General features: G+C 35.2%; 1 protein-coding gene across 4 annotated transcripts in view; it reads right to left on the bottom strand.

Annotated features, from left to right (window-relative positions):
• The window catches only part of LOC102844713 (pro-neuregulin-3, membrane-bound isoform-like), a 252,668-nt gene that overhangs the window by 19,948 nt on the left and 208,387 nt on the right, over nucleotides 1–24,333 (bottom strand). The window contains exons 1-3 of one of the 4 annotated variants that reach the window (XM_006884118.1): nucleotides 22,044–22,175; nucleotides 15,953–16,082; nucleotides 1,925–1,992 (exon numbers count right to left, since the gene is read on the bottom strand). In XM_006884118.1, the coding sequence (XP_006884180.1) occupies nucleotides 1,925–1,992; nucleotides 15,953–16,082; nucleotides 22,044–22,083 (238 nt within the window). In that variant the 5' untranslated portion in view covers nucleotides 22,084–22,175. Of the gene's footprint in view, nucleotides 1–1,151; nucleotides 1,359–1,924; nucleotides 1,993–15,952; nucleotides 16,083–22,043; nucleotides 22,176–24,333 lie in introns of those variants that run through there. The other 3 variants (XM_006884117.1, XM_006884116.1, XM_006884119.1) reach the window with 3 other exon arrangements.

Here is a 24,333-nt window from a genome sequence, read left to right on the forward strand (position 1 = left end):
TCAGGCATCTCCTCCCGTGTGATTACTGCCCCTGAAAATTTATTGGAGGGTCAACTATGGGTTAGTTCTGATTCAATGGCACACACCAACAACAACAATATAAGATACTATTAGGACTCCCAAAAGGTCACTCACAGCACTGTTTCTTGTGTAATGACAATTTAAAGTGTCATAAGCTACGTGAAATATCTTTTATGTTGGTAACAGACTGTTTAAATCAGTGGTCAGCAAACTATGTCATGCTGGCCAAATTTAGCCTATTGCTTGTTTTATAAATAAAGTTATACTGATACAAAGTCATGCTTATCCAGTTATATATTGCCTATAACTGTTTTCATACTACATGGCATAATTTAGTTGTGAAAGTATACTGTATTATCTGAAAACTCTAAAATACTTACTATATGACTCTAAAGAAGGAAAAAATATTCCAACTTTGACCTAAAAGAATAACTCTGTTTTTGAATACAATGTTTTGAAAGCAAGGACAGTAAAAACGAGTAGTTTCCATTCAAAAAAGGACAAAAAGATAGCCCATCTATCTATGATATGACATAAAATCAGAATTGAGTCTTCTATAAAAGATGTTCAGAATCAAGAAGCCACCAAAGTCTACCAGAATTTCACAAGTCTACATATGAAACAAAAACTTCTCCTGACATCACTTTCAAAAGTAACTTAAAAAAACCCCTTTGGTTATTTATACTAGCCCTGATTTATTTCCTAAGCAATATAACTGTAAGTCAGAATCCCTCATTTGCTGTGAAATGCTTGTTTTTAATTTTCCTAATGAGTGCTTTTTTTAATACCTGAATGCAAACTGTTTGATTAATAAAGAGAAACACCTGAACTCTTTTTATTATGTTTATTTGTTAGAAATAATACATTCAAAACCCAAATAAACTTACCATCATTTCAGTTGTATATGGATTACAACTCAAGCAACAACCTTTTCTGAATGTTGTCATTTTATAAAGAAGATGGACTGTTTAGTGGAATGCTTTTATTTTATCAATAAAAGTGAGACTTTTGAATGCCTTTATTGTGATTTCACTGCTTGATATTGACTCTCATTTCTCGCACACCTATTAGTAACTTGGAGCCCACTTAGTCACAAACAGAGAAGTAGTACAGTTGCTTTTGTTAATGTTCTCATGCGACAGGCAGAGGCAGTCAATATTAGACCTGGTAAAACACATCTAGCTCTAGGTGAGATCTGAGGGGAGGTGCAGCAACAAGAAAGCAGGACCGACTGAGCATGCTCCTATTCAGGCAGAGACAGAAAGGGAGTGGACGTACTGTAGAAGCTGGCCATTACGTAGTTTTGGCAACGATCACCAGTAAACTCATTTGGGCACCTGAGAGAAGAAACAAAAAAACAATGGTAGAAAAACAGAGAAAAAAAAGAGAAGAGGTGAATATATGCTAGAAAGAAGCTCCTTCAGTGTCTTTTGACTGAACTTGGTGACTTTACTCTCAGGAACTGAATCTTTGTGCTAATCATGGCTTTTAGACTCAGGCATTTCCCAAAAATGATTTAAAATTTTGGACAAAATGTAATGCTTGAGTTTGTATGACAGAAAGGTCCAAGTCGTTTAGGTGACTTCTTTCCTTCAGAGGGAGCCACTTGAAATTAAATCTGACTTATTCTCTCAGTTTTTCATTTGATAACATTAGTCAAATGTGGAAAGAAAATAAAAATTCTTGCCTTGCCTGCCTTCCTTGCCAGAATCAGTGGTGGTCCCGATGATCTGGCCATTTTTACAACTGTAGGTAACATCATATAATGGGTCTATGCCTCGAGTGTCTGAACCATAATTAGAACAAAAGGAATCAATTACAACTGAGTTGTATAAAGCACCAAGTAGTAGCTGTTGTTGCTGTAGTTTGGGGAGAAAGTAAATTTCACATTATTTTAACATACTTTCTTGGGTTTGGACTTTCATGGGCACATTCTCAGTACATCTTGCTCCAGTGAATCCTGGCTGGCACCTAGAGGGCAAAAATGTGATGAGCAACAGAACACTAAAGACACAACTCAGACTGGCAACTTTCCGCCTATGGAATACGGAGATTCCTACAAATGACCCGGTTACAGAACAACACAAAAGAAAAAAAAATATTAAACGACAAACATTTAGAGAACCAAGTCCTGTGAAAACTGTGGTTATAGATATTCATTGTTTGCTTCTGTCTTCAAAAGATCAGTGAACTGAAATATAACTAGAATGAGGGGGACACTTTGAATTGAAGATCCCTCTTCAGCCATGTCACTGTCCCTTGGTCATTATTTCATTTGCTACTGTGCAGTGACACTTAGGACCTTATAATCAAGTAGTTTCTAACAATTTATATTCCCCCCACACTCATTACCTTTATTAAATAACCTGAGGTATTTCTTTTATATACATCCAATTTTGTACATCTTTCAGTGGCATTTTTATATAAATTAAACAGCTCTAGAAATAGTTATGTAATGGATCTTAAACTACAAGACAAATATTTCTATACTCTAATATTTCCTGACAATAAAAAGTAATTTCCATTTTTAAAATACTGCTACCTAGTAAATCTCATTTTTTCTTGAACTAGATACAGTAGAAACGAAATTTTTTTCGTGTAAATTTTACTTAACTCAATTGTCCAAAAATCAAAGACAAACACTTTTATAATATTATAATGGTTCTTCTTCTACTATAGTATTTAATAGATGTCATTTTTATTTGAATCGAGCTATTTTAGAAATCCTACCATACACCTCACACATTTTTCTCATACACGTATTTTTACATTATCAAAATTCTACCATGGTAATACAATGTACTATTTCATGTCATGCAGTGTGCTTAAATATTATGAAAGTCCTTTACAATTATCTTTTTGTTGTTGCTTAAGTAACTAAAGCATAATAAACAGGGTTATCAAAAGGGTCTAGTAAGCAAACATACTTATCCAAAGTAGTTATCTAATACAATTTAGTTCTGACAGCACGTACTTCACAATCTTTCAGGAATAAATGGGGGGGAAAAGAGCAAATGAACATCTGTATATAAGAACAGTCACTACATTTTTTTCAGTTTCTAACTGATTCAGGGGGAGAAGCACGATTATTAATTTGTCACAAATATTAAGGTAAAAGCTGATGTGTGCCCTTCAAGTCAAACTCTGTATTATAAAAATGTCCACTTATTTGGAATAATTAATGTTTCGGTTCAGGAAGAGGATCAGGAGAAAGATGGGAATTCTCCTCTCATGTGATTTACAGTCGCTGAAAACCTGCTGTAGGGTCAGCTATGACTGGGTTCTGAATAGATGACAAGGAATTGGAGTCTCTAAGAATTTGTTAATAATAGTGTAAGAGATAAAAAAGAGTACTAGTTCTAGATTTTATTTTCCGTAAGTATTTATGTAAGAGGCATAATGTTATTTTTGTTGTGTACCATCGAGTCAGAACCAACCTATAGCTGACCCTCCAGTGGGTTTTCAGAGGCAGCACAGGAGGAGACTGCCCATCCTTCTGAGGAGCAGTTGGTGGCCTCAAACCCTGTGCCTTTGGGATTACAGTGCAGCTTCTTGCCACTAGGCCACCAAAGCTCCATTAATGATAATACCAGTAAAATTAACAATAAATATTTTGTCTCAATATAACTCTCTTGAATTCTTGAAAAATGTATATTGGGAAACTAGTTATTTCTGGTTAGAAGACATTTGTGCAATGAAAAGAACATGATTTATCTAAAGAGATATGTGTATGAGAGCTATAACCTATGAGGTTGAGCCATTTTCATTAAAAAATGTCATTCTACATGCTTCAGTAAGAACATCTTCACAAATACATAAGAAAAACACATGGAAACTTGTTTTCTATAAAACATATAACAATTTCTGATGTAGATAGTTTACAGTTTCTGAAGCAAGACTACACATTCATATGGATATACAATAACATGTAAATAAATAGGCTATTTCCGACCTAAAGACATTTTTTTAATGATCTTTCTACTTTAACGTCTTGCATTTTTTAAAAAGAAAATTTATATTTTTTATTATGCTACAGTTCTCTTCTTTTTCAAAGAAAGAACATGATGATATGTGAAAACTCTAAGTGATGTGTGTGCATGTGAGAGAGAGAGAAAAAGAGGGGGGAGAGAGAGAGAGGAGAAAAGAGAAAAGAAAGAGGGAGATGGTATGTGTGTGTGAGAGAAAAAGAATATGTGTACATGTGCCATTTGAGACAAGGCAAGATATGCATTTAAGGCTCATGACATTAAAAATAAGATAAACAATCATTAATCCCTTGTGTAAAGTAATATATTCTTTCTAAAAATATCATTTAGGTAGTCTAGATGCAAAGAATTGGATGAATAACAAGTATAGAGCAAGAAAGTAAAAATCCTACACAGTCAATTTTCCAATTACTTCAAACTTCTGATAAAATATTTCCCAGAAAAACTAGCATTACTTTACAGGATAGTAGCTTTGCTGCATACTAAGACCACATGGAATATTTGATACAACAACACTGGAACTCAGATCTATTGGAGGTGCACAAATGCCTTTTGCACTATCCACACCATCAAAAGCAGAACCGTCCTATCGCAAATGCAGATCTTCATTTGGGAAATGGATTTTCCTAGTTAAAGCTGTACTATTCAAACAGTAGTCCATGGACCAAGAACATCAGCATCTCCTGGGAGCTTGTTAGTGGAAATGCAGAATTTTACATTTTAGACCAGAACTAAGAACATGTATTTTAATAAAATCCCCAAGAGATAAGTCTGTTCAAATTTAAAATGTAAGAGACTGGCACTCTAAAGATGGAGGGTGAGGTCTTCTTTTCTGGGCAGGAGAGTATTTTGCTGTTTGGCATGGACAGCCATTTGGCTTTATTCAACCACAAACTCCATTGTTGATAAAAGGCAGGAATTTAAGCAACTGATATGCTAAAGTATCTCCTACTATTTAAGTTTTCTCAAGTTTCATTCATTCTAATACATGGAGTTACTGGGCCTAAACTCAGCATCATTTCTTCTGAAACCACTGAAGGCTGACATAAGACTCAAAGTCTTTAAAATCACTATGGATAGGATGGATGTTAAAAACAATCGTGAAGGTAAACCACAAAATATCTATTGTTCTGCACTTTAATTCATCAGCAAAAATAGACATGAAGCAACAGTGGTAGACGTTTAGGACTGTTGACATATCACATGGAAAGAAATGAAAACTGGCTGGAATAGTTTCTACATAAGCAAATTGTAGCTGTCAAGGATTGTGTAGGGAAATGAATGAAAATACAAACTCATCTCATCTAGAAGCTCTAATTAAACTCTATAGAATAAATTTCTAAAAGAACAGGAAGACTCTTTAGCTTCTGATGTATATGCCTAAATTATCAACATTCTGTATTAGAAGGTAAGTGCGCTATGCAATGAATTACTTTCATGGGAGAGGAGAGAACTCTAAATTTAATCTGATTTTAATATTATTTTTTTAATTAGTCTATGAAAACTCCAAGAATTTTATTTCTTTGAAAAATACAAGTGTTTGAATGATAATCAAGCACATACACATGTGTCTGTATGTGTGTATAAATACAGGGGATTTTGTGTGTGTATAGAGGTAAATCTACACACACACACACAAACACACACACTCTCTTTCCTTTCACTATGATGTTGTCAGGTGCTCTTGAATTTACTTTGACTAACAGTGATCCTATGAACAACAGAACTGAACTTTGCCCTATCCTGTACCATCTACCAACTTCACTATACATATTTTTTCTCTCTCTCACTTTCATCCATCTATCTATCTATCTATCTATCTATCTATCTATCTATCTATCCATCCATCCTTCCACCTAGTTATATCTCTATATCTATCTCCCTATATTTGTTGTTGTGTAGTGTCTAGAGTCGGAACCTACCCACAGGTGATGCTATGGCAGGTTTTAAGAGGCAGAAAATCACACGACTGCCCATTCTTCTCCCATGGAGCAGCTGCTGGACTTGCACCATGTGCCTTTAGGAATGCAGTGCAGTTCCTTACCCCCTAGGAACTAATTTCATTGAAATTATAAGATGGGATTTTTTTCCCCTATTCTAGTATCTATTATTAATACTAGAGCAATGATGTTGGTTTGGTGTCTATGTTTACAAACTAAATAATGAAAGTGTCAACTTATATATCTATTAAGGGATATCAGTGAGTTTTAGTGACAGATACCAAGGTCTTCTGTTCACTCTGTAAATTAGAGTTGGCAGTGGATGGATACACCAGTGCATACACCAGGTCAAGTTGCTCTGCTCTGCTCTTTCACAGTTTCCTATTGCAGACATTGACTCTTCTCACCGCGTAGCCTGCTACACATTCTTTACAGAAATCACCCACTTACTGGCTTATTGTCTGTGTTACAGATTTTTCATTCCCAAATGTATTGTTACTATTGGTCTGCATTTTTCCATGATGAACCTCATTCTGTTAGCTATCTTTGAGTGAAATTTCTTGAGGCTTGTATTATGCTTTTCTAATTTGTTTTAGAGTTCTTTTTTGGCATCTGTCTTAGTTATCTCATGAAGCTATTACAGAAATGTCACAAGTATTTCTATTGTTTTAACATACTTAAATTTCTTTTTTTTATAGTTCAAGAGGCTGAAACGTACGAATTCAGAGAAAGAGCACAGGTGAGGCTTTCCCTCTGTCATCTCTGGAGGAAGGTCTTTGTTTCCTCAGCTTCCGCTTTCTATTCCCTTGGACATGTCCATGTGTCTTGACATCTCTCTTATCCTGTATCTCCTCTGTTTTTGAATTTAATTTCTTCTGTATTTCAAAAGAGATTGATTTAAAATAGACTTCACACTAATCTTGCTTCATTAATGTAACAAAGATGGGCCACTCTCAAATTAAGATTATAACCACAGCCAAAGAAGTTAGGATTTATAACACATATTTGGGGCGGGGGGCAGAATTCAATCCTTAACAGTATTATCTGCAAAAACCATTTATTTCCTTAAGGGTATGTCTTGATTTACAACATTAAAGAAAACATTAAATACAAGATGTCCTAATAGTGTTTCCTATGGATCTAACCCCAGATCTCCCTTGTCACTCTTCAGCCAGGATGTAGGATCCCTTTTCATTTTTATCATAATCCTGGGCCAGTTTCAGATCTTGAGATAAAAACATACACACACACACACACACACACACACACACACACACAGGCACCTAAGCATCGAGGACTCTACTTCATAGGGTCGCTATGAATTGCCTCTGACTCGACAATAATTAACAACAACGAGAGAGAGAGAGAGAGAGAGAGAGAGAGAGAGAGAGAGAGAGAGAGAAAAGAGATCACTCACTCTAGGCTCATGGATAAATGGTGACGGGGGAGGCACTGTTTATGAATTAACCCCTCTTTGCTTGAACCCTGGTGCCCTTCCTAAGATACTGTTTGTACAGCTTGTTCTGAAATGCTCATCTGCAGACCGAATCCCTCGCCATTGTTTACTCTACATGATGTATCCTTAAGTTTGTGTGTCAAACCATTTAATCAGATACGGGATCACTCTACAGTCTATACATCTCCACGTCATTCTGACACAATGAGTTATGGACTGCTAGCTTGGGGTTTGCTCTTCTTCTCCAGAGGACGCCCTTCTTCTCTCATCAAACAGCTCAGATCCTCAGACCAGCTTTTGGTTCCACTTCAACTACCCCATTTTATAACAAACTATCTAAATATCCACATTTAATTTAACTAATTTAATAAGAATAGTTCAAAATTGTGTATATTACTCTCAACAGACTGTACACTTCTTAAGGTCAGAGCTATTGAATCCACTTGTTTTCATAGATCTTTTATTTTTGACTGGTTTAGTGTTCTCACAATACATTTCTTTGACTTCTAAATATATATTTGACACTTGATACAACTATAATTCGGAATTACATCAAATTACTCAAACTACTTTTTTTTTTCTGAACTATGTTTCTTATTCTTAGTAGTCCACAGACTCCATAAGCACCGAGGTCAGTCTGATTTCATTCACCACTTCATCCTTAAAGCTAGTACAGAGCCTGGTTTGTAGAAAGAGTACACACACACACACACATACACACACACAGAGAGAGAGAGAATGCCTAGCTAGCTGTTTCTATAAGAAAAAAAAAGACACAAACTAAGGTGTGTCTGATCAAAGCCAGAGTCTTCAATTACGTACTATACATCAGAAAGCTAGACAATGATTACGGATGATAGAAGAAGAATTAATGCCTTTGACTTGTGGTGCTGAACAAGAGTATTGAATATGCTGAGTATTTACTGCAAAGATAATGAACAGGTTCATCCTAGAGAGGGTGAGACCAGGCTGCTCCTTGGAGGCAAAGATTCTGAAGTTTCACCTGACATACTTTGGACATGTTGCAAGGAGGGACTAGTCCTTGGAGAAGGACATCATGCTTGGCAAGGTGGAGGGACAGTGCAGGAGAGGAAGGCCCTCGATAAGATGGACTGATTCAGTGACTGGGGTAATGGGAGTTAGGTGTGTCAGAGACAAGAAGATTGGCACAAGATAGAGCAGGGTTTAGGGTTGTTGTACATAAGGTCGCTGTGAGTCACAGGAGACTTCACGGCACGTAACAACGACAACTCAGAACATTAGGGATCTTTGACAGTGTGGTGGTAAGGAATTGTGCTTCCAATGCAAAAGTATGTGGTTTAAAATGAACAGTTGTTCTATGGGAGAAAGATGGGTAGTATAATTCTGTGTGTTTTATTGCTTCTGAAAACCCACTGGAGGTTCAGCTATGGGTTGGTTCTGACTTAATGGTACACCACCACAACAACAACTCAGATATTTGCATTAGGCTCAGATTAGATCCTTTAGAAAGAAAAAGATGTCCTTCTATAAAACTTCGTAAGTGAAAATTACAGCACACTGGTGTGCTGTAGCGAGTTGAGCAGCCAACTCAAAGGCAGCACATCTTCAGTTATTTGAATCCATGAACAAGCTCTTGAGAAAAGTATAAGCAATCTCCTGTTGCAATTTATAGCCCAATGGAGGAAAGTGGCGTTTGAATTTTTCAAAACACACAGCAGGGTCTCCAGGGGTACAGTGGTTGAAGTGGTCAGCTGCTCAGTGAAAACTCAAGTCACTTGAACCCATGAAATAAAGATCTATTTGTTTCAGAAACTCCACAAGGCCGATCTACTTTGAGCCACTATGAGTTGGAACCAATATGACTGCAGAGGATTAAAGCACATAGCAGGGAGTCTCCAGCTGGTCCACAGAGTTGATGTGTTAAACTGCTAATTGAGATGTTCGGTGTTCAAGTCCACCCAGAGGTGTCTCAGAAGAAAGGTTCTATAATCCGTGAAAAATCAGACATTGAGAACGCTGTGGAGCACAGTCCTACTCTTGATATACAAGCTCATCATGAATTGGAATCAATTCCATGGGAAATGGTTTTTAAGCATATAGCAAGCCTTGTGAAAACACAGAAATGATGCAGGACAGATCTCCTTGTAGAGTTATGCAGATTTGAGCCATAAAAGTCTTACCCACTTATCTCACAAAAACTATCAATATCTGTTGTTAAAATACAGAGAAATGCTACAAATGAGTATAACACTAATTTCCAAGAAAGGACCCTTTCATGATTGTTGTTAGGGTGGAGTCAGATACCTGTTCTTACGAACTGGGGTTCCATCCCAACATACAGTTGGTACTTGGGCAATACCATGGATGAGGGTTTTGGGGTGACCAAATCCTGAGCAACTGAAAACAGAAAAATAATTTATAGTTGCAAGGACTGACCCTTGAACAACATGAGTTTCTACTATCTGGATCCATATACATGTGGATTTACCTCCTGTTGTTGCTGCAGCTCTTACACATTTTAAGTATCTCCTGAGAACACACTGTGGCCCTAATCATTTCAGTCATCTTCAGGAAAGGACAAACTGCTCACTCAGGGTTTATTAGCAACAACTGAGCTCATCACAAAAAAACCAAAACAGAACAAAAAAACCATCAAACACCAAAGAAAACCCCAAAGCAAACAAACAAAAACAAGAAAAATTTCGACGTATAAGTGTGCCCATGTAGCTCAAACTGGTATTTTTCAAGTGCCAAGTGTATATCTATTTTATTATCCCAATTTTTTCTTTTATAGTTACGATGATGATGTTACAGAATTCAGCTTTAAGTATAACTCTCCTGCTTAATTGTGTTAACCCAGATATTAATAAATAGTAGAAATATAATCATCAACTTTATATGAGGATTTTTTAAATTAACATTACTTTCAAGGGAGAAATATGAGCAATCTTCTCTTTGCAAGTTAGAGCCTTGAAAACTTGCTGGAGAGTCTGCTTTGAATCAGTCAGCTGATTCAATAGCAATGAATGAATAAGTGAATGTCTCTGATTTTCTCTTCCTTAGATAATTTTTAAGTTCATTAACCTTTATGGAAGCCGAACATATGCTGTATTTATGGCATCATTCCCCTGATCAAGAAGTTGCTGGGCTGTCCTGTTTGCTCTCACAATGTCTGAAGTCTTCTACCTGGCAGTTAGAATTACAGGTTGACTGTAGTGTCTTAGTTTTGTTGCTGTTTAATTTATAGCCATGCAAGCTACTAATATCACAACTATCACAGAAACCTCATCACTTGCCTACTAACTATGAAAGATCAATAATTGATGGTTATATATATATATATATATATATATATATATATATATATATATGTTTTTCAACTTATTCTAGTTTAGTCTTGTCTTTTCTGACTTCTGACAATCCGCACTGTACTATTTGAAATGTATTTATTGATGTATTATTTTACCTCTTTTTCCTAAACAAATTAAGTTCTAAAGAGGACAAGAAGCTATTCCTTAAATTTTCTCCTTGTTTCAAAAAAAAAGTCTCACATAAAGAACAGCTAAGCTATAAACATTGGTTAATTTGTAATGAATTATAACTCAAATTATATAAAAATTAATTTATAATTAAGTATAATTAATATTCTATTGATTTAGTTTACCATTTATTTGTTGCAACTTTTATCTCTATCAATTGTATGTAACTGACTCCTACAATAATGCCTAAAATTATAGAGGCTTTTACATATATTACAGGGTTCCATAAAAACAAATTCTATGAAATCACATAGGTCAATATTTGAAGGCATTTTTCTTATTTCTAAATTTTATTTCTTTGAGGATTTTTGCACACAAAGAAGCCAACGTTCAGAGATAATCCAAAGTTATAAAGCTAGCTGGTGGTCTCACTAAATCAAATAAAAACTGCTCGTGTTCCATAAAATGAAGAACTGGGATTTAAATATGATAATACATTCTGTTAAGGCAGGTGTATGTATTTTTCCTATGCCTTCAGAGAGCATGTAATACTACCACTTACTTTTTATTATAAGAAAAAAAATCCTGCTCCCCAAGAGTTAGATGTACTTTTGCAGAAATGAACTCATTTAATTTCACTGTGTTTCTGCGAAGAATGTGAACATACTAACTCTGTACTATAAATACAGATTTTATTTGTAGGACTGAAGTGAAAGGGATTAAAATTGCTCCCCCCAAAACTGGTATTTAAAACTATAGTACTCATACAAACTGTAGTCATCACACAAAGACAACACATCTGTCCACAGGATAGCAAACATACTTTGTTTATAAATACAGCATTTAAATACAGTTTGATCTGACCTTATTTTTCTATTAAAGCAATCATGTTAATATTTTCCAAAATATTAATCTTCTTATAAAGCTGCTCAGAAGAACTGAGACATATGCAATATATAAAAAAACCAAAACAAAACAAAATCAGAAAAGGAAAAGAGAAATACTTGGAAAATATTGTGTTCAAATTATCTTGTTTCTTTGAACTGCACCACAACATTGAGAACTAGAGTGCAACAACAACAAAAAAATTATGACTATTTTCTCGTCTATTAATCGAGAATTGCAACCAATATTTTTTTTCCTAGTATAAATTTTAAATTACTGTAGAGAGAAAAGAACTATAAAAGATGAGAGATACGACTCAAGTTCCCATTGGGTCCCTGGGGGGGGGGGGAAGTCCAAGTATCCAGCAAATCTCCCCTCAGAGAAGTGTTAACCGTTACATAACTAATCCATTTGGAACAAATTGTTTTGTACTGAGAGACAAAAGCGATTCGCTGTAAAATCTTCTACTTCAATTCCCAAGAAGGCAACAGTAGATTAATTGACCAGAAAGACTACTTGGAAAAGTCCATGTTTGTGGTGTTTCTGAGTCATGTCTTTACTCAGGATAATGCTGGTTTTGAATGGTGTGGCTCATGCTTCAGTAATGTTTTGCTCTAGACAGATGGACCATATGGAAACTATGAATTGTCTTCACAAATAGCACCATGATAAGCCAATGTAACAACTTTGCATTTTCTGTTCTTCTTCAAGAAATCAGTGAAGAATACATCATTCTATGTGTTATTTTGTACCTTGGTTTAAATACTGAGCAGTGATTATTTTTAATGCCATATATTCTTTTTTTTAGTGCAGAGATTTGAAAAACAAAACATATTTATCTCTTTCACTTAACAAAAAAAGGCCTGAAATATTTTGCATGTTAAATACAGTCCAACCCTTCCTCTCATGGTATTGACTTGCCTGGATACATCAATACAGTCATGCTTCAGAAAGAGAGCTATCAACCTTAGAGCTGTAAAATAAAAAGAAAAAAAATCTTCTTTCTTACTTTCGGTAAAAGCCAGTAAGAAATTTTAGCACTTTTCTGAAAATCCAAATTTCCAATTAAAACAGTACAATAATGTAATGCCAATTTGCTGAGAATTAGAAGACATAAATAACCTATAGGACAATTAGCCTGGAGAATTCAGTGTCTATTTGTGGTTTACTGCTTTCCTAATAATTAAAGTGCCAGCAAACATGCCCCATACAAACAACAAAAAAAGAGACTTCCCTCCCTCTGTATTTAGCTATAAATTTAATGAAAACTTATGTGAGTAAAGAAAAATGATGGTTTTTGGCACAGTGCCAAAATGGAACAAATGACTAGCACTTATGCAATTGCATGTTTTGTAGAGGACGTGGGAGGGCTACAGAATAGCTGAAATGAATATGTGGAAAATAACTCACTAGTTCCTTAGAGGTATTCAGAAACTATCAAATATACTCACTCAGCTTGTAAATCCTTGCAACGGCTATGATGAAAAACGATCATGTTTCATTATTATAATTAAAATATGGTGGTTTCAGATGCTTTTCTAAAGACGTAGAAATATGAGACATAGATAATATGGATACAATTGTTTAAAATGGTAACCAATTTAAGGAATTATAATTTACTTCATTTTTTTTTCTGGGAGATTTCTTGAAATACAATTTCACTGTATGTATAAGATTAGGAAAGAATAACAAGGTTTCCCACATAACAAATAGGTTTCATATTTTATAGATTATAACTCTTAGCTTCTGGCATTTTTTGCTGTGATTGGAGAAAAAAAATCTGAAACAATAAAATTTAATCACCTTAATGCATTTTATTATTTTTTATTATAAGCATAGGGAGTCACAATTTGGCAATAAGAAAAGTGGCAGAATGTTATTTGTTATAAGTTGATTTGAGATATTATTGGTAAATTTGAGTACATTAATGATAAAAAAGTGAGTTAATTAAGGCTAAATTTTAGAAAATACACAATAGTGTTTGAGATTTGAAAGAAATTAAATTCTTTCTTAAATCCTCTATCATTTTTATCCTGCACGTTCAAGTGAAAGATGCACGGTTTCAATCTGCTGCCTGCTTTTCTGTGGAAGAAAGGTGGGCAATAAACACCCGTGCAGTTTGCTACCTCTGAAACCCACTGGAGGGTCAGCTGTGAGTTGGTTCCTGGTCAACAGTAAGCAGCATCACCATGAAAGAGATATTTAACTAATTATTTGCATTAAAATTCTACTCTTCTAATTCCTTGTGCTTATCAACTTTAAAATGGAATATCTACTTTTGTAAGTTATCAATCTTCATTGCTAAGACAGTGAACTCTGAGCCAATACTAACTCATAGAATTCTTGTATGTTTCCAGGATGATCTTTGCTCTCTCAAGATTCCCCGTTGGTGATTTTTTTCAGAACCCAGTTTCTAGGCTTTTTTTTTTCTTTAAAAGCACTTCTGCTAGCCTCAAAGCTCTAGCCTCAGGGTATCTAGCCAACCCATGAACATTCTACATCGCTACCCCCTGTAAAAAATAAAAAAGTTCCAAACAGCTCACTACCATAGAGTCAATTCTAACCCAGAGTGAATCACCGTGAGGCTTTCAAGTTTATAAATTTTTACTGAAGACTGCTCCTACAGATCTGAACCAATGATCTTTCTGTTAACAGCCTACCTAATATGTTACAAATTGCACCACAACACAGGGCTATAGGTAGATAGCTGCAGAAACTTGTCTCTCGGTTACTATTTCTTTTAAAAGAAGGTTCTGAAGACAAGAAAGAGACATTTTTGGGGAGATATTTGTGCATCACCTCGTGGTCCTGTGAAGCATACAGCAGAGAAGCCAATGTCTAATCCAACACTGGAAACTACAAAACATTTCCAAAAAAATGGCATTTCTGTCTGGAGGTAACAATTATAAAACACTCCTCCTAAGGCACATTTTATTACTTATAAGTATTATTAAGACTATCTTAACTGATACATATATAGTTGTATACAACTTGGAGGATGTCAAAGGAAAACGGACTGGTCAATTGTTTCTTGTGTCTTTTGTTTCATTCTGCCAATTATTCTTTTTAGTGGTGCAGTCACCTTTGTGCAGATGTGCTCTTTCTTGTTAACACTGATGCCACATGCTAATGTTCTAAAGCAGGAAATACTTTTTACAACAGCATCATTCTTCTTACTTAAGGCAAGCTTTGCTACTTTAGAACAATGTATCTATTCCATGTTTTAATTATGAACTATCAGCAAAATCTGCTAGATGTTTTAAAATGTCATCTTTACTAAAAATTCAGTTTTTGGAACACAATTATTGTCAAGATCAAAGCAAATGTGCAATTTTCGCTATCATTTTTACTCACATCAAACTATGCATTCACCTATCACATGCAGAGAACGTCAACACTAGACTTAGATGCACAGTACCATAAATGTTTACTTTAAACGAGCCATGTTTATTTTTACTACAAAGTTTACATATTTAATGCACCGATGCCTCACTATCTTACTCTCCCTGTTGAAAGAGAGTACATGTGATCATTCTTAGCCATACTTCCAGTATTTCTGGCCATGAGGAAGAATACCATCCTAGGTACACATATAAATAACTATAGCACGTGGAAGAAGAGTCTGCCTTCTATACACCACATTAACTTCATTTACAAATACACAATTCAATGTGTTTTCACCAAGGTCAACCAACATTTCATTCTTATAAATAGTAAGAAACCAGAAGATAATCCCCAAAAGTAACAGATATATCAAGAAACAGTCTTCTGTTCTTCTGCTTCTTTCAGGCATCCCAGTTAGTAATTCTGCAGGTTGTTTGCTGGAGTAGGAAAGAACATAATCTTACAGCTTATTTTACATATTAAATGCAAAAGTGGGTAGGAAATATTACACCTCTATGATAACTGCATGCCTCTTCTGGGTAATAATGAGAAAAAGCACGATATAAGCAGCATCATATGAAGGCAAAAAAACGCATACAAAACCAAACACAAACAAAACACCAACACTGGTAAAAAAAAGTCTGGCTATAACAGAGGAGACAAATGGCGTGAACTTATCAAACATTCTCCAAATAAAAGCCCTACCAATCAACAGAATGGCACGAAATTTGGAAAAGAAACAACAGCTCATCACAAGACACAAAACCATCTGAAATAAGCAGTTATGGAAACAGCCACAGAAAGGATTGCTTCTCTTACTTGCACAAGTATCTTGATGGGTTCGAAAGATCTTTCACCATGAAGCATTCACCTCCATTCACACAGAAAGTTTTCTCCTTCTCGGCACACTTTACCAGATGGCTTGTCCCAGTCGTAGATGTAGATGTAGCTGGAGAGGAAATAAAGGAAAGGCTTATTTCAATTTTTCCCTTCTAAAAAGTGTTTCTTTAACATTTAGGCTTAATAAAGACAGACATTCTGGATGCAATTGAATAGTGAAATTTTAAGTTAAAAATGTATGTAATTAATTTAATTTTCTGACTTAAAATTAAGTATGAAAAGGGGATCAACAATTTTACAAGCAACATTTTATCTTCTAATGTAACTAGAAAAGAAACTCTATAATCATTAAAGAAACGATATTTTACAGACACACTCAAAGGTAATTAAAGTGATGTTAATATAGGTCAATTCAGATATCAACCTTTTTTAACGACAGCTAATTTGCACAATTAATATATTTGAAAAAATATTTCTGTGTACATTGCATGTATGCATTTTTAGACATACAAAATAGCCTAGAAAAAACCAAAAGAAGACATTTTAATTGAATGTGTATTAACAAGTAGCTCAAAAGTCATTTTATTCAAAATTTCTATTTTTCCTAACAGAGGGCCATTGTTGCCTGATAGCCATGATAGTTTGTGGAAAATGGAAAGACGCTCCTTGTAAATGCATGATAAAGCCCTAAAAAAAAATTTCCATTTAGTGGCAGGAAAAGAAATAAATTCTCATTTGCCTTTAAAATCTCTCTCACATAGTAAACAATATCTGCTTATCAAACCTCACAGTTACAGGGAAGTTGAAAATGATACTTCAACCATTGGGTAAGGATTAAAGGAAGTCAAAACTCTCCAATCTGGGAGCTGCAAGGGATTTCAGTGAATGAACTTCTCCCCTTACATCACTAGATCCCTGGAATAGCACACAGTGCTCAGTCATAACAAAAAAAGTTTAGTTTACAAACTTTAAACCACTTCTATAGTCAGGACTAGGGAGCTCTGGTGGTTTAGTGGTAAGGAATTGTGCTGCCAATCCAAAGGCACACAGTTTGCCAGCTGTTCTGAAGAAGAGATAAGCGCAATCTCCTCCTGCACAATTCTGAAAACCTGCTCGCGGGTCAATTATGAGTTGGTTCCAACTTGATAAGATGAAAAAATGACTATGCTAACTCAGCAAAGATTCTAAGTATAAGGAAGATGGAGATAATCATCTTCAGACAATTTGTTGTCATTAAGTGTTGTCAAGCCAATTCATAGCTGTTGCTTCAGTGCGCTATCAGAAGCTGTAAATCACATGAGAGAAGATTGTCCGTCTTTCTTCCACAGAACTGCTGGAGGATTTGAACCACATACCATTGAGTTGGCATTTCAACTCCTTACCACTAGTCCACCAGAGTTCATTTAGACAAGTTCAGAAAATTGTATTTGAACTCTCTTTTAGATTTTTTTGTACCATTTTCTACTTTATTTTTGTATGAGTCTCAGACACCTTTGTTAACTTTGATTTGTATAATTTTTCCATTTTCTCTACATTTGTTTTTCATTTCCTGCAAAAGTCTACATTTTGTTGTGACTTTTAACCCAGATCCTTTTACTTTGCTTGCTTTTTAAGCTTCCTAATAATCAACCTCAGATTATCCCATTCCTGAATCACCCAAGGCTGTCTTTACTTCTTTTTTACCCCCGTGGAGAGGAGAGCTTAGTTTAGGACCATTTTACTGCTCTTCATAGCTCTTAAAAGTATCAGCAAAAGAATTGTCAGAAGGGCTTGAGCTTTGGTGCCCATTCCTGCTTCAAATCTCATCTCCTGCTGGTTTCATGTACTTGAACAAGTCATTTAAACACCCAGGGCAAGTCAAATTTTCTTTTTATAAAATAGGAATAATGGGCCTTTTACATGATTATTCTACATATTACAGATAATCTCAGCAAAGGAACTGGCACAAACTAACACTTAAGAAATAATAGCACGTATTATTCCTGAGCAAATAGAGAAGAAAATGGTTAGTGTTTATCAATCAGATAATGAAGGTATTCTGGGATGCATACTATTAATCATTACTATAATTAGTATTAAGAAATGGGCCATTATTTTATTATTCAAACAAAAAGCCTTTTTCAAGATGCATCTCAAAGCATCCTTCACGGGTCTTTAAACCAAACAAATAAAGCAAAAGAATAAGGAGGGGAGACGTGGATGGTTTCACCTTCTACTCAGTTATACTTTAAATAAGAGGGAAATTTTACTTGTGTTCTTTGTGGTAGAAAACATTTTTGTAGAACATGCTGAATATAATTTTAGCATAATATTATAACTTAATCTGCAAAACTATTTATTTAGGTGATATGGCTTATTATATTCATACACGAGAAAAACTTTTAAAACATATTAGAAGCTAGTTTGTCGTGAATTCTACAGGTTTTGCATTTAAGCCGCTGAAACTGTTGACAGCTTTCTCTGGGATGAAAAATTGGGCAGGGTATCCCTGTAGCCCCACGTGGCAGTGCTGACTGGCCCACCTGCAGTGTGCTGTCACCACTCACTCTTGCTCAAGAATCCTGAACTTCAAGCAGACCCTAGTGGTCTGTGCATCTAATGGGTTGCTAAAGTTTCTGCTCATTCAAGCTCAGTAGCAAACACTATAGAAAACTCATTCAGAACAGACCCTGATGCTTTTACTAAAAACAGCAAAACTAGCACACCACCCCTACTCACAACACGATGTAAAAGGTTAAAAAAAATCAGCAAACAAGCTCATTGCCATCGAGCTAATTCTAACTCACAGTCATTCTTCAAACTTAATAGGACAGAGTAGAACTACTTCACAGGGTTTTCAAAGTTTATAAATCTTATCAATGCAGACTGCCACATCTTTTCTTCCCCATGAATCAGTTTGTACGCTCAAATTGCTTATATATTTGATGGCAACCAAGCATTTAACAACTAAACCACAAGAGTTTTCTATAAGAAATTATACAATCAGGACAGAAAAGATTCATAATCAGCTATATAATAAAGTATAAATATATGAGACTTATTCACTAAACCTTTTGACCTTCTTATTAGAGTATAAAAAATAAAATTGATAAATATATGTTAAAACTATTAAGTTATTACTTTTTTAATTTAAATTACTTCTTTCTGAAGTGATTATTATTTTAATGTTATTCTGCAGGACCTAGTTATGATGCATTCATTTGAAAAATATTATTTAAAACTAGAAATGGGATATTTGGTAGGGAATAAATATTCTCAAAGAAAATGAAGTACAGCTTTCTTATGCAGCCACAGGCCAGCTTGCTTATCAGCCTTATCTTTTAGAATCAGCATGATAAAAATTTATCTTGGGATTATAGAGCATCACTTAGCTCCCAGTTGATGTAAAGAGTGAACTGAATGGACACAGTTACTCTGAATCAAAGATAAGTTATAAATGTAAGAAGAACCTTTCCTCTTACAAGAAGAAAAATGATGAAACTGTGATAGATGAGTCTTTCAGGTTTTTTTCCAGATTTCCTTTTAGTTTCCTTCGCTGAACAAAAGGACCTGTTCAGCAGCCTGTGAATTCTACAGTGATGTCTCTCCTTTTGGGTTTATTCGTGCTGTATTGCTAACTCCAAATCTATGTGTTAATTCTGCTAAACAGTAAAGAAACAGACAAAACAGGTCCTAAAGACAAACTGTTTTTCCAGTTGAAAACTGCATTTTATAGGGGAGTTGATGGAAGGTCAAAAGGCAAGATTTAACACGGAGAACATATTATCAATATGTAAAAGAAATCTGAGCGAAGTACATGATGATTGCACCACCAAAAAATCCCAAACACAATGCTGCTGCGTCCCTTCCTATTCATGGGACCGCTTCATTGTGCTTCAGAGGCTACCTTTAAGAACAAAAACTTCTCAGCTTTCTCTTGCGGAGAAGCTGGTGGATTTGAACCAAAGACTTTTCTGTTAACAGGGCAACCCATAAAACATTACATCACTGGGGAGCTCTTTATAAAAGAGGAACTTCATAAGTTTTCCCAGCATGCAGTTAAGAGAAGTGTTAGCTCACTAACTACTTAATAAACTTTCTCTCTCTGCCTTATGACTGTTGTTGTGTGGCACTGAGTCACAACTGACTCAAAGCTGACTCTCCAGCAGAGTTACAGAGGCAGCGAATCACATGGGAGGAGACTGCTTATTCTTCTCCCATGGAATAGGTGATTGGAACTGTGGTCCTTTGGGGTTGCTTCTTACCTGAGTCCATCTCTGTTTTGTGACTAGTTTACCTCAATTTGGTAGTTATGTTCCAAACCACAGTCAGGAACATTGGTAAATATGACTCCACTACTTTGATGTTCGCCATTTATATGCCCACTGAATTCCAAAGGCATTTTGCTTAGTACACTAACAATGATGACACTGTTAAGAGTAAAGTATAGGTAAAGCAGTAACTAGCTAATGAGAATGAACTTTGAGCTTTCAATACAGGTATAGTCTCTTAAAACTATAGAGGTCAGAAATAGACTATCTCCCTGGAAGCTGGACAGTAGGCTTTGACATAGACAATGATTTCAAGACTAAGAATACTTCAGACTCCAGAAAGTTTTTATTACATAACAGACTTCCTCTTCTTCCTTCTCTACTTCCTTCAATAATTTATTGACTACAACAGCAACTAGCTATTATGGTTAAAAATTGTTAGGCCTTGAACAATGTATCCTCAAAGGAGACATTTATAGGTAAAATCCAGTTAGATTAATCCTGTATTTAGCAGAGAATGATGAGGCATATGCTCCTTTTTGCCCAATTATGAATTATGTGCTTTGGTCTGTGTCTAGTTACCAGTCTCACTGCTGTCAAGCTTGTTAAAATACTTTGTTAGTTGTAACATTACATAAAAACAGATGCTGATGCTACTGTAACTAATGATACAAATATTGAACAGAATGGCAAAAACATTCCTGTTGAGACTAAAATGATACAAACTACTCAGAAGTTTTTCAATAAATTGTCTGCAAAATGCAAATAGAACTAGGGTAATTAGGCAAGTGAACCACAGAATGACTACTAAGCAATTATAATTACTTTAATTCAATCATAATAGTTGTAAATCATTTATCATAACTTATGGTTGGCTGCTAACCTAACAATTGGTAGTTCAAACTCACAGTCACAATGAAAGAAAAGACCCAGTGATCAGCTTTAATAAGGACTGTAGGCAAGAAAATACTGCTATGAAGCTGCTCTGCTCTGTACCTAATGCATAGGTGGAAATGACTTAATGACAACTAATAAGAAAAACAACAAACAAGTTATAAAATTAAAGAACAATTCAAGCTACAGGCAAAGGAAATGAGTATCTAGACTGTGTGATTATTTGTAAGTTTCCAGCTTTATACAATCCTTCACTATTCTTCACTAAACTTCCAAAGAACATGAATTAAATACATTTTACAATAGCATGTGTGATTCTAACACTTAAAAATCATAGTGTAAGAGACAAAACATTAAATTTGTTTCTAACACTATTTAAAAAAAATCAAACTCTACATTCTGTCAACTCACAGAATAACTACAATGTGAGGAAGAATTAAATGTGCTCTATCTATTACCAAGTATTTTCCCATGGAATCACTCAGAATTTCCTGTAAAGTGTCTGGTATTTTTTTGCTCAAGACAAGCTAGAAAGAAAACAGTACTGAAAGGGCTGACTTAACTTTCTTGCTTGTTTTACGTAGTGTTTTCTTTATCAGCAAAGTAGATAGCACCAACAGACCAGAACCCTTCACAAAGGCAAATTACTGATAATAAGACACTCTATTCTTTTTTGACAATTAGCAGGAATTAGCACCAGTGTACAGAGGCTACCTCAAAGAGCAATCACTGTATCTATCTTCCCTGAGGAAGAGATGTACTTTTACAGGTATTTTTTAGGACCATTCTTAATGGTCTTGCAGAAAAAGAAACTAAATAACTGCATATACAATTTTATAATACAACATTTAAGTTTTAATAATTTTACATTCCAACGTACAGCAACCAATATCTATAAAATTAAGGTGGTTTTTTTAAAGCCTTACCTGTATTATCTTCATTGTCTATGTATTTAGAAATCTGCATGTTCTCTTGCTCTTTGAACTCCCAGTTTTAAAAAAGAATTCTGAAAATAGTATTATCCCTGCATATAATATAGCTCCTATGGAATTATGTATTTGATGCACTATGAACTGCCACTAGGAAAAACTACTTTTGTGTGGCTCATCATAATACAACTCCGGATCAGAACCAAACAAGACAAGCTGTGTTACCCAATGCAGCTCCCCTCCATGCCGAAGGAGAGACAGGTGAAGCCGTTAAGTTTTCCAAAGGAAAAGTCCAGGCCCAGACTCAGAACCACAGAAGCATTGTCATTCTGGTTTGGCATGTTTTCCTGAGGAGAAACTCAATCCTTTGCTGAATAGCAAATAAAAAAACAGATACTTGGAAAAGAAGGAGGGGAAATGCAGGAAGAAAGGAAAGGTACTTAACTGACTTGGGCAGTTCCCAGACTAATATTGTGTCCTACAACCCAATACCTCACCTGACCTCTCCTTCACTAAACTCTGGTAATAAAAGAGGGAAGCCAGAACAAAAATCAACCTATCAACATACTAGAAATGGAATCGAATTTTCCATAATAGAATTAGTTCATCCAATTTTTTACTATATTTAAATGTACTTCAAGATGTCCCTAATAATCTTGTTTGGTAGCCTTTGGATACCAAAGTGATAAAGTTAGGCGTTTGCATTATTTTAAACACAGGGAGAAAGGCATGGTGATTTACTTCTTTGAAAAAAAAATGGTCATGGAAATCTTATGGATACCAGCAGAATACTCTTATATAGTGTTGTAGGATGAATCCCTGAGGTTGGAAGGCATTCAAAATATAACTGGGGAAAGAGCTGCTGCCTCAAAGCACAGTCAACTTTAATGATGTGGATGCAGTAAAGCTTCTGGGATCTTTATTTGCTGATGTGACAGGAAAGGAATAAGAAAAAAAAATAGCTGCAGAGGTCCATTAATAACCAGGATGTGGAAAGTATAAACTATGACTCTATTAAAATTACACGATGTAAAAAAGGAATTGCAAAGCTTTATTCTATATATTAGTGAGTTGAAAAGGACTGCTGTTGGTCATTTTGAATTAGTAATCAAATGATCTGCTATACTGAGAATGACAAACTACAGAGGAATAGCATCCCATTAATTGTAAAAAAAAATTAAGATCTAACTAAATATAATGCTTTTAGTAATAGAATAATACCTATAGGTCCTCAACGATGTCTTGTTAATACAATCACTATTCAAAGTCCTATACCACCTGCTAATATTAGAGGAAAAGAAATTGAACATTTTTTATGAAGACTAGGATTTTGAAGCTCTGCCTCACTTTGGGCCTGTGGCCAGGAGAGATTGGTTCTTGGAGAAGGACATCATGCCCAGAAGGGTAGACAGACAGCACAGGAGAGGAAGATCCCGGATGTGATGGATTGATACAGTGACTCGGGCAATGGAGGTTAATGTATCAGAATTAGTGAGACTGGCTCAGGACAGGGAAGGATTCAGAGCTGCTGTACATAAGGTCACTATGCATCACAGGCAACTCAACCAAAAAAATTCTAATGACAGGTTTGGAAGCAGGAACAGTAGCATCCACTTCCTAAACAACATGGTTCTGGAAACTATAAACTTTGAGAAGTGCTGATAGTTGTAGAGGGGCTTCAGGCCTTTCATTCACAGGGTTGCTATGAGTCATACTCAACACAAAGGAAGTCAACAACATAAGCTTCTAGTCTGAAATTGCTCAAACATGCAATCAAACGCATTAATAATTATTGGTGATTGAAATGCAAAAGATAAAAATAAATAAGGACAAGTAGTTGCAAATTAAGACCTTCATGATAAAAAACAAAACAAAACAAAGCAAACCTCTGAAAATAGATAATGGAATTTTGTAGGACCAAGGATATACGCCTCAATAGCTTAAATGGTGATCACACTATGTGGACCTCACCTAATGGAACACACAGTAATCAAAATTATTACATCTGTTGAAATATATGATTAAGAAGCTTAATAGTATCCACTAGAAAATGGTAAGGGTGTGACAGATAAGCAATGGCTCACATGAAAATTCAATATGAATTTGCAGAAAACTAAAAAGTCATGGGCACTCAAGTATGATGTTGAGTATATCTCTTCTGAAGATCATCTAAAGAACAGATAGAAAAAATGAACACTAATGATCAAAGACCAACTTCTGTTGTAAGATGTGAAGAAACTAAAAGGTCCATAAAGAGAAAATCTGAAAAAAGATCAAACTGGTTATC

The sequence above is a fragment of the Elephantulus edwardii genome, unplaced genomic scaffold (genome assembly GCF_000299155.1).
Source record: "Elephantulus edwardii isolate Elephantulus edwardi_28Jun2011 unplaced genomic scaffold, EleEdw1.0 scaffold00031, whole genome shotgun sequence".
In the NCBI taxonomy this organism is placed as follows: Eukaryota; Metazoa; Chordata; class Mammalia; order Macroscelidea; family Macroscelididae; genus Elephantulus; species Elephantulus edwardii.